At 34.4% G+C, this 11,729-nt stretch overlaps 1 protein-coding gene across 2 annotated transcripts in view; it reads left to right on the plus strand.

The window, feature by feature from the left end:
- The window catches only part of LOC141459333 (uncharacterized), a 29,191-nt gene extending 18,475 nt beyond the window's left edge, over positions 1-10,716 (plus strand). The window contains exons 14-17 of one of the 2 annotated variants that reach the window (XM_074138297.1): positions 1,227-1,403; positions 1,845-2,017; positions 3,543-3,663; positions 5,322-10,716. In XM_074138297.1, the coding sequence (XP_073994398.1) occupies positions 1,227-1,403; positions 1,845-2,017; positions 3,543-3,663; positions 5,322-6,914 (2,064 nt within the window). In that variant the 3' untranslated portion in view covers positions 6,915-10,716. The remainder of the gene's footprint in view (positions 1-1,226; positions 1,404-1,844; positions 2,018-3,542; positions 3,664-5,321) is intronic. The other variant, XM_074138298.1, reaches the window with a different exon arrangement.
- Positions 10,717-11,729: the final 1,013 nt, after the last annotated feature.

The raw sequence follows: 11,729 nt of genomic DNA on the forward strand, positions 1-11,729 counted from the left end.
CTACCCTAATTTACTTATTCATATGCTATTAGCACTTTTAGAAAAATGTACTTAATCTACCACCTGGACTAACATCACAATTTCCTGCAGTCCTCACAGTTTTAAATTACAAATTGTGCAGTCTTAGAATGGTTACTAAATTTGGCTGGTGACAATGAGTGAGTCGCCAACTTTTACACTGTAATTAAACTAAACTTAATAGATAATCCTGACATCTAACTCCTCTATAACGATGTGACATAGTGAAATGTTTGAAATAAAAGTGATGTGCCTATTTATTTGGTATGTGAGCTTTAAGTACTTCGTTCTAGCCGTTTTCGATAAAACCGCAAAAACATAAAAAAATAATAATCAAAAAAGTCTGGTAGGAATCCACACAACTTACAGGGTCAGTTTTTCTACTTCACGAACAGGATCCTCACAACCTGAGATGGCTCTATGATGTTCCTCCTGTTTGGCGTCCGACACAATATCTTGCAAGGTATGATGGTTTGCTATGTGATTAAACAGATTCCACCACACTTTCTTCCGTAGTCCATAGCTCCAGTCGACAGAGGGAAGATAATAAGTTGAAATACTATGATAAATATCTCAATGTTTCTATCAATTATCGTGTACGCAACCAGTTTATTTATCCACTCTGTAGTTGTAAAATTGGTATTGGTGACGAGCTTCGTCTAATATAAGGACTTACACATTTTATATTTTCATTTATTATCTGAGGATATTTAAACATATTGGTGTAGAGATTTCGAATTTTCCTTCCCCTGCTATCTGTACTAATCCTAGTAGGATCTGAAGTGTAGTATTTTTATATATATGCCTAAACTCCTCAAAATACTCTAATCCTAAAAACAAACTAGGTACACTCATTCATGCGTTAATTGTCTGACGACGTTCGAACTGTAATATTTCTTTTTCCTCCAACTCCGTATCGGTATTCCTAAGTTGTTGAGTTTGGGTAAGATTTTGCATTAAGATCGGACACAGATTGTTTGTAATAAAACGGTAGGATAGTAATATTGTAAGGGTTGATCGTCAAAAACACAAAAAGCTAATGATGAAAAACAGGGAAAACCTTAATGCTCAGTAAGACAAATAACCCCGCTATGTACCGTATTATTGTGGGCTGCTACCTCGGCAACAGAAACTAGTTCGCTTTCTAGTCTATAGTAAGGTGCATGATTCATTGCAATATCAGCTTGGGTTTGCTTTTACTTTACCAGGGGGATGTACTATTGACTCCAGCACTTGTGAACGTGATCAAAAAGGGCTACCAGGTAGATATCGACTTCGCCGAAGAGGGTCTGCCTGCAAAGTGTTTCCAGAAAGGCAACCAGATGTTAGCTTATGACCTACAGAATATGGACCGCTACGGTGCTTACCGCTCCAAGCGTTACCTGGTGAGTCTAGAAATTAATTTGAAAAGCACAGTAGCTTTTTCTTTTATCAACTCTTATTATTGACTGTGTAAACTAAAAGTTCTTGTGACAAGACAGTACAATAAACAGGGATGACACTTTCAAGGAGAGCGCAACCACTCCCCCAGGAGTTTCCATCATCGAATTTTCCTGGAAATTTTTTTCAAATAAATGTTACTAATGTACATATACAATTAGTACTAAGTTTTTAAAATTAGGAAAAATTGAAATTCTTGATTGCATCATGCGTTATATGTTGTGTATATAAATAAATAAAATCAGAAAAAAAATAACATGAACACTTTAGCAACGGATAGTACTTAAAAAAAGGCTACTGGGATGCGCAAGTATCTGGAAAGATTCTAAAGTTTAACTGTAGAAAGCCAATAAATATATGAATAAATATATTATTTTGTTTTACAGCTGATACCGATTCAGCAGGGCAACGAGAACATGCTGATCCTGCAGATGTACCCGTCCTGGATGAAGTACGTTCGTGAATGCGAACGCACACAACAAGTGCCGGAAGGTAAGATCGTTGTTGCCATCAAGCCGCCAAAGCTCACTGATTCTCAAGAAAGCCTGCCTGAGTTAAAGTAAGTTTCTTACTCATTGTGTCTATGTCATTGTGCTAGCTTGTAAACAAAGTTTGCATTTTTTATCTTTCTATTCCTAAATAGTAGTTGTACCCACTTATTATTCTCATTATTTATAAAACAGCTAGTGGAAATAAAGGATATCATTTTCAAAAACTTGAAGCAATATGGTAGTAATCAGAGGATGTCCTGATTCAAAATCAAGTGTACCATCACTGCGTACTTAAAGCGAGTGGTCCAGTGTAGTGGTTATGAGCGTAGACTTTAATTGGGAGATCCCATGTGCAGTTAATTGTTATTTGCTAGAAAAAATGTTAATATTAATTACTACAATAAATTATCATGTAGGCATGAATTATTGGTAGAAGTAGTTATTAAAACTGTCCGGTAGAACAGTTGTTTATAGGTTGATCTTCAAAAACTGCCCAAAAAAGGGTAATGTTGAAGAACACCCGACTTTGACAATTCTTTTTCTCTTTTCTACTAAGTTAAAATTCCTAATTTAAATACCCTACTTTACATTTTTCACTTGAAGATTAAATTCTCACATTTTCTTCAAAATAAAGGGCATAGTTTCGTCTTTATGTGCATTTTTTTACAACGCAGATCAGATTTTGAGAAAAACTTTAAAAATAAGGAAAAACGTAGTTTTCAGAAATTTATTAATTTTTTTGGTGCGTTGCCGGCCTCCGGACAGTGTTTTCTCCTTACAGGCAACAGTGTCAATCACCGGACAGTGAGCTGTTAGGAATATATCTAGTGTAAATTTTTCCTAACTCATCAAAAACTTCTGGGTTAGTGTGGGGTTTTTCTTTGGCTTCAACTTCTGTCAATTCAGAAAACTAGTAACCTTCTTTGCAACTTAGGTTAATGACTTACCAGAAATTAAAATGGAAATTAATCACTGACGATCATGGATTATCGTCAAACTACCCTCTTTAATTTCACTTTACTCGCCTTTTTATTGTTTATTTCATTACCTCGTCACTATATCCAGGACAATTTTTTTCTTAAGAGCCAAATTACTGTAGTCAATAGTCAAAATAGACAAGTGGACAATTTAACTATTTTTTGTCTTCAGAAAGGACATTTTTGCACCATGGTGGTAATATTATACGAGTGTTCACATTAGCAGGTTTTACTGTATAATATCTTCGATTTTATCCGACGATGCATGCATATTTCTCGTATTCCTGACCGGTTTCTGACTTTCTTCTATTATCAGAGTTAATCAGTTTAGTGCAGAGATTTTGACTTCATTTACGTCACCGTCTCGCACTACACTTGCTGAGTGAGTGAGTGAGGTTACATGTTGTGTTTGTGTGTTATTCAAAATGGTAGAATCGTAAAACATTCTAAAACTTCACTTACTATGTACAGTTTGACCTTCATAATGTTCAAGCTGTTCCATCATTGCGAAATAATTTTCTTTCAGAAGAACTCAATAGGGACGCCAAATCGTTAATTTTTTATTCTTCCTTTGCATTCTTTTCTTAACCTTGGATTTCTCGAATCTTTTTTTCAGTTCATATGTGACACTAAACATGGCGGAGGCGCTGCGCGAGGAAAACGAGGACTTAATGGTTAAACGGGTCAAGGCGTCCTTCAATTTGTATGAGGGATACCCTGAAATTCCTGAGGATTTGGTAAGTTAGTCAATCTTACATAATCACTAGATACTGTCTGTTAATAATAACAAAAACCCTTCAATTCACCATTTGGGTATACCTCCACCTCAGTTCCTGAACAGCCACATCTAAGTTATATTTTACAAGTTCCAGCTTAAAATTTCTGCTTCTTAGCTCTCTACAAACTTCTTACATTCCGATTGGCGAAGTTTAATCCATACTCGTGCCTAGGTCGTAGCTTAAAGTGAAGCTTTTCTGTTCAGAAACGATTCAAACCATAAGCTTGCCCTCAAAAAAGTAAGTCGTGATCTCCTTACGAAATTTATAACAACTTAGTACTGACTAAAAACCTACAGTTGATACTAAGACAATTCAGAAATATGTTACCACTAACATATTTTAATAGAGCATTAAAAGATAATAGAAGCTAGCGATGTGGTTTCATGACCGGACTGCGTCATGGTAGTGCTCGACTTATTTTAGCACCCCATAAAATAATGTCAATATTTTGACGAAAAACTTTCAACTTTACCAACTTTGGTACCCCACTACCCTAGTAATTTTAGAACTTTACACACATTCTGAATACTTCCAAGTTGGTACACTCTACCCTAATAATTCTATAAATTTTCTCACAACAGTAGCTTCATCCCGCTTACTTGGACCCCATTATAACGTCAATGTAAAATGAAAACTAAAATTGATGTGGCAGAGGCATACTAAGTTGGAATAATGAAGACGCATGTCAAAGAGTGAGAAAAAAAAAGTAACTAGCTAAAACAGCTACATCAGTTCTCAGTTCAGCTAGTGAAGACTGCTTGAAGGTGTAATGTGTGAAAAAAGGCCTACTATTGATGGTAATAGAGTACCATGTTGGCTGGATGAATGTAGTACGTGAAAAAACTTATAAAATTTTGGGTAGTGGATTACCGATTTGGTGGGATTAAGATGTGAGAGAAAAGAACCAATAGCGAAGGTAATAGGTCAAAAATTGGTGGAATGTGTTTGAGCAATGTGCTAAAATTGATAGCATTATAGTACCAAGTCGGTGGAATGACGTTGCAATGTATGATTGTATCGGAAAAAAGTGATGGTAGTAGAGTACTAAGTTGTTGAGATGAAAGTGCTGTGTGTAAAGTCACACCTTTTATTTATTTAAGATTTTTGTGATTTACTAAATCATAGTACGAATTACTGAACGACGTTTGAACTTGTGAAATGATTATACTTAGATGAAGGTTATCTTAAATACTGGCTCTTCTACATTTTATAGATTTGTGTCTCCATCTGTTTTTTTTTTTAACTGGTAAAGTAAAAATAGCTTTAGTCTATTTGTCTGACTTGACTACTGTGATATAAAAAATCTGCTTTTGAGGGATGAACGTCTTTCTATTCTATTTTCACAATGTGCAGAAGATTATCAGTATACGAATAATCTAATGGTTCAATTTCTCTAGTTTGTTTGCTTGTAAAAGTCCCTGTGCGCATGCGTCTGATGTTCAGTAAAATATTAAAAAAAAAAATATCCGACAGCATTATTGTTCCTTATACAATATATTCATATCCGATCAAGCTTTATCTTCAACATGAACAATGCACTTGTTATTGACTTTTAATGGATTCTCTTTGGAGAGGGGTAAACCTTACTGAAGAACTTACCAATTCTTTTTTTGCAGGATTCCCGTTACTACTGGGAGAACGATCCACTTGACAGACTCTTGCAGAAGATTGAATTCAAAAATGTCAAAGAGAAGTGGATTAGAGAACTAAAACGAAACATAGTAAAACAGTATATTTTAAACAAACCCGACTCTTGGCAGATAGAATTCGACGAAGAATCTGATATTGACCTTTACAAGTTGTTTAGTGAACCGAAATTCTTCCCTACGAAAGATATAGATGTAATGTCGAGTGATTTACGCAAAAAGAAACGTAATAAAAAGAACAAACGTACTAAAAGACCCATTACTCGTGGTAAAGGGAAGGATGACACTTCATCAACTGCATCTAAAGCATCATCTTCAGCTTCCCGTGGGCTAGAAAATCGTGAGGTCACTGTTGAAAGAAGACTTAAAGATGCTAGTGATAAGAATAACATTGGAATCATGAAGAAAAAGTCGAAGGAAATGAAAGAAGCTGACTTTAGACTTATTCTGGAAGGACTGCACTATTTCAAGCATAGAAACAAATATCTACCTTTCAATAGGCTGAAAAAGATGGACATCGAAAGTGACGAAGCCAATCTGGAAACCGTTATTAAGGACAAGAAGAAATTCGAGCACTTTATCAGAAACATTGCCAAAACCTTTAAGATACCAATATTCCTGGACAAATGGAAGACGAAAAGATTTGAAAAATTTGGACCAGTTTACAAGTATGACATACTCACTAAAGAGTTGAGGCAAAGATATAAATCAGAGGAAATTGACCTGGAAGGATTTGATGACTTCAAAACTGAATATTCCAATGTGAATGACCTCTTTAAGATATTTTTTTTTATAGTGAGCAGCGACAGCGAGGATTCCGAACGTGAAAATGAGCAATATTGTGTACGAAGAAGTCATATTGCAAAATTAGAGACAAAGTTAGAATGTGAATTTGATATCATCAAATACATTGATGCAATCGATGAAAAACTGATTGATGAATTTTATGAGTTGAATTGTGATGATTATTCCTGGGAGGAGGTCATTAATAAATATTTGAAGATCAAAGAAGAACTAAAGGAGAATTTGAATAAAACACAGTTAAGCGCTTGTGAAGAGCTCAAACTGTGGAAAATTTACGAAAGATATTCTAGACGAACATCGACTATCCAGGACAGGGACGAACCTTCTGAACACACCTGCGAGGAACCCTCGAAAACAAAAAATAATCATACGAAATGTGAAACGGAAAAACGTAAAAAGTTAACAATAGATATATTTAGAAAGTCTAGTATATTGAACAAATTTCAAGAGATTATCAAAACAAGAACCACCATGAAAGATCATCTTCAAGTGAAATCCAAAGAGATTATAAAACACACCGGAAAAACAGCGGAACCAAAGAGCTTTATCAAACAGTCCAAACCGATCACAACTCGCAAGACGCAGAAGAAAGAATCGTTGGCGGCAAAGCATCCACTGATGAAAAAGCGAAGGCAGTATCGCCAGAACCTACTGCAGCTAATCACGCAGCATGATCAGTTGTACCAGATGTTGACCATCGAGAACCAGAAGCTGCGCGGATTAACCCATAGCTTTTTTAAAGATAAGAATGATACATAAAAGGCCAGATACAATTTACCTAACCAGAATAGAAAGTTTGACCAACTACGTGAGTTATTGCCTGAGAGTTGTGAGCGCCTCAAGCGAAATAACCTCAAAGAGGGTCAATTGGAAAAAACTTGTTCAACATACAAGATCTGCCCAGCAATTTCTAAAAAATAAATTTGTATCATATTCTGCGTTTTAATTCTTCAGAATACGCTTCCACGACGTGTAGAATTAGAAGTGTTAAAAAATGACTGTGCATCAAACAGTATGTACATAAGTATCATTATATATATATATATATCATTATATATATATATATATCATTATATATATATATATATCTTACTTTTCTACTCAATAGGTTGGATTATGTGCATCGTATAGTATTTGCATATGTATCATTTTGTAACTGTCCTGTCATTTCTTCAATAAGTTAGTAGGGAAGGGATTAGCTATGAGGTTAGCATACTGGACTCCCACGCGGAGGTCCCGGGTTCGAATCCAGCTGCTGACCCTTAGATTTTTTTCTTCCTAGGAGCTTCTTACAGCTCACTGTCCGGTGATGGACAGTGTTGTCTGTAACGAGAGAACACTGTCCGGAGGCCGGCAGTGCACTGAAAAAAGCTCCGGGCGCCAATAACCTTAGATGTTGACGCGCCTTAAATCATTAAAAAAAAAAAAATAAGTTAGATAGGGTAGGTTAGGTTAGGGTAAATAAGGTTAGGACAAGTTATGCTAGAGTTAAGAGCTTGTTTACGTGGGGCAAACTCTCCTTCTAACATAAACTATGATAGGGTCGAGAGCCCGAAAATTACTTAAAATTTCGAATCGAATGACTATTCATTCCTGACAGTAGGTTCACGCGTAGATAATGATTGCAGTATTTCCCCTATAGGGGTTTTTGTCACTTAAGGAAGAAGCTGCACTTGTCCCTGACAAGTTTTATCGAAATCGGGCTTAGATTTACAGAGATATTAGTAATAATTTTAGATGAGGCCTCACTTACATGGTTCTAACTCCCTTAATTTATGTACAGGGCCTAGAACCCCAAAAGGCAGATCTACATAAAATTCCACATTGAATGATTTCATTTATGAAAATCGATTCACTTGTTAAGGATACGTTGTTTCCAAAAAAAGTAGAAGAACAAAAACATTGTCTAAAACCTCCGTTTTTGTCCTTTTTCGGCAACTTTTTTCTCGAAATCTGTGTTGTTCCAAAAAATCACACTTATAAACAAGGATTTACCCTGTCATTGAAATAAAAATTGGAAATCGTATATTTTTTTTAATAGAAGATAAGGAAAAAAATGTCACAGTTGTTTGTTTTTCGACATTACGCTTTTTCGCGAATGTTATGGATCAACTCCTTTACTCAAGTTTTCTACCGAACAGTTTCAATATAAATTGAGTTTTGAAAGTGGTTTATAGGCTTTTTTTTATTGTCTTGACAGGATTGACAGTGTTGTGGTTAAACCTTCAGAAACTCGACGCTGTGGGGAACATACTATGGTAACAATCCCTAAGTCGATTTACCTACATTAAGAATAGGTTCTACAACAGAAAGGATAATAGCTTTGATTTTTTTTTAAGTGCAATTTTTAACCTTTGACTTCCTTATTTTAAGACAATCTACTTTAAAAATTGACTATTGTTCCATCTAAAAGAGTTTTCAATGAATTAAACAACTTGATAACTAACATGTTGAGTGCTCGTGAACACGTTTTCTTGTAAAACTAACGTAATTTCTCATACGAAGATAAAAGGAATCCTGGAAAATGATATACACCTAGTGCCAGCACCTAGGTCTGATAATGATCACGTAAGGGCCTAATGAGTTTTCTTAAAAATTTCGATTACTTTTATTTTTCCAGCATTCGGAGGAAGATTGAGGCCGTTTGGAGAATAACTTATACTTCGAAATGGTATCAAGTTTTAGAAAATTTATCTGTCTTTCTAACCGTGTCATCAGAATCGAATTCGGACTAAAACTTTCTAAGTAATAACATTTTTATAGGAAAAAAGTAATATTAGAAAAAAAAAAATTAAAGTGACGTCACTCAAGGACAGTGGAAAATATGAAGTTGGCCAATACGTCATTGATGTACTATTTTAGATGTACTACACACAGTAGGCCTATGGACAATACTTACTGGTTCACCCTGTATATATCCAAATCAAGTAATATTAAATTTTTAACTTACGATTTAATTGCTGCCTTAACTTTTATAATTATTATTACAAGTTAAGTGTCAATACAAAGTGACAAGTCAAAAAATTATTGATGTTTGAATTTAGTTAATTTTTATTTATTTTTCTCTCTACAATGCATTCTTTTATAAGCGTCAAAACTAGATTGTTGTTGTAATGTTGTATATTTGTTGATTTGAATAAAAATTCTTACAATTATGAACAAATTATATATAATTATCTACAATTATGAACAAATTATATATAATTATCTACAATATAGTCTGGTGTGGTAAGTTAATCATAATAATAGCCATTATTCTCAAATCAAAATTAAATTATTCCACAAACAAATAAAATTAAACCCTGGTGTGCGTGAAAAATATAAACGATGATTACTGTTGTAATTTCAAATTTCTAATTGACAAAATTTTCTTTAAACTATGAACTTTGACTTCAATGATAAGTGCTAAGAAGAAGTGTTTATTACGATCGTGTTAAAAATTGTATGTCCTTCGCTTACTAGTTAACATATTCTTTTTCTTCTAATTTGAGCTTAGGTTTGTTGGGTGTAAGTGAACACGTTTTTCTTTATTTGCCGAATGTTTAGGAACAGTTAACGATGTTTAGTTAACATCTTCAATGGTCGCTATATGAAGGAAACTACTTGAAAGAAATATGATGCATGTCGATGTTACTAAATTCAGGTGGTAGATTTATACACTATTTGATAGGGTTCGTTAAAAGCATAGGTGGATGCAGTTACTCCTTTAAACCCCTCAAACAAAAATTCAATGTTCCGGGGAGGAAAGATGACACGATCGCAATAATTCTCTAGTGTTAACAAATGTGATCTCTAATACTGTAACGGTCCCTTGAAAATAGCCTAGTGAAAAAACTTTTCATAAAGTAAACAATTAAAAAAAACACAAGCTACAATTTTATGTTATTATGTACACTAAGTTGAAATTTGAAACTTTTTTTTAATCAACAGCATTTTGTTTAATAAGTTTGCTTTATTGTCAATAAATGTTGTAATTTGAAAATATTTTTTGCATATTTTTTAGAACAACCCTGCATGTTAGCTTAAAAAAACACTCGTAAATAAAGGCAGTTGGTTTTATAAGCAAGAGGTGTATGGTTGGGGAATCTTCAAAGAATACAAGCATTTAATGACGGTTAAAATCAATGTAATCTGCCTGTCATGGTATTTATAAACGGCCGAAATGGTGTATTATTCCCAACATCGATTCAATCTTATTTAATGTGATGAAACTAGAACGAATAGATAAGCTTCTTATATATTTTTTGAGAGAGAGTTGACTTTACTAAACTTTGATATGGGCGTTACTCTGTAAATTTTGGGGCCAAAGCAAAATGCGATTTCCGCAACACTTTCAAGTGGATGTGGGGGATTGGTGGAACTATTCATTAGGAAGCTGGTTGCTGTCGACAGTGCGATTATATTGGAACTTAGAATTGGTTGAAAATATATTCACCTTATGCATAACCTAATTTTTTATCAACCTTTCGTCACGTAAAAATTCTTCAGTAATCGAATTTATGATTTTTGAGCTTCCCCCTGATCGAGTTTACATGCCAGACCAAGTATCCTCTGATTACCATCTTAAAAAAAAAAAAAAAAAAAAAAAAAAAAAAAAAAAAAAAAAAAAAAAAAAAAAAATCCTTTGAACCTTCTGATTCTCCTAATTCTAAGCAAAGAGATACAATTATAGCAAAAACAATAAAACGTTTGATCGTAGTTGCAAAAGCTTCCCGACCAATTTTGTGGAATCTAATCCGTTCTCTTTGCATGTGGAAAAAAAAAACACTGAGGACTTGTGAAAACAGATGCAGGTTTTAGAATCAGGATAACACAAGAAGTAGGTGGGGTCTAGACGAATTCAGAAATTGTGACATACATAAAGGACTACTTAAACATGGAAGGAAGGCACAAGGGACCTAAAGAAGACTCATATCCTGATGGAAGGACTCGGGACACCCAAGGCTGAGATCAACAAGATCTTCGTAGTTAGAAAAGGGCGGCGAAAGATCTTGAGGATGCAAGACTATAAATAGCTGATAGTACTCAAGATCACCACAGAATATTCCACCATTCGACCGTAATCTTAGTATGGGATGCTGTAGCTGTACCTAAAAGGGCATGTCAAGTCTCAGCTACCAACCGTATTTGACTTTTGAGATATTCTATTCACATACAGACTTCGTAATTGCTATAAAGATTTTATTTGAAGAATCGTTTATTTCGTTTGACAGCATCTGTACATATTTATTCAAGCCACGCATTATTATAAAAGTATATTTTTATTGATCGAAAATTTTAATACCAAATAATGTAAAAATTACAACCAGTTTTTTCCCGATGAAAAATATTTTGTGAAAGTTCGGTACGAGTGAGAAACTTACTAATCCTAATAGAAGACAAGTGGCTGGTCAGCGTTCTTCTGTAGGTACCTCGTTAATGTTAAGTAATGTCTTTACGCTAAGGTGTTCATTACTAGAGTGTTAACAGTGAAGTAAGTTGAACATTTTAAACGCTTAGTAGACTCGAAGAAACCCTCTAATAACCAAACATTGCTTTTAATTACTTCGCCTGGAAACATGCTGTTTGCTCCTC

Source organism: Rhodnius prolixus, unplaced genomic scaffold (assembly GCF_049639745.1).
Source record: "Rhodnius prolixus isolate KJV_2025 unplaced genomic scaffold, Rpr scaffold_11, whole genome shotgun sequence".
Lineage (NCBI taxonomy): Eukaryota > Metazoa > Arthropoda > Insecta > Hemiptera > Reduviidae > Rhodnius > Rhodnius prolixus.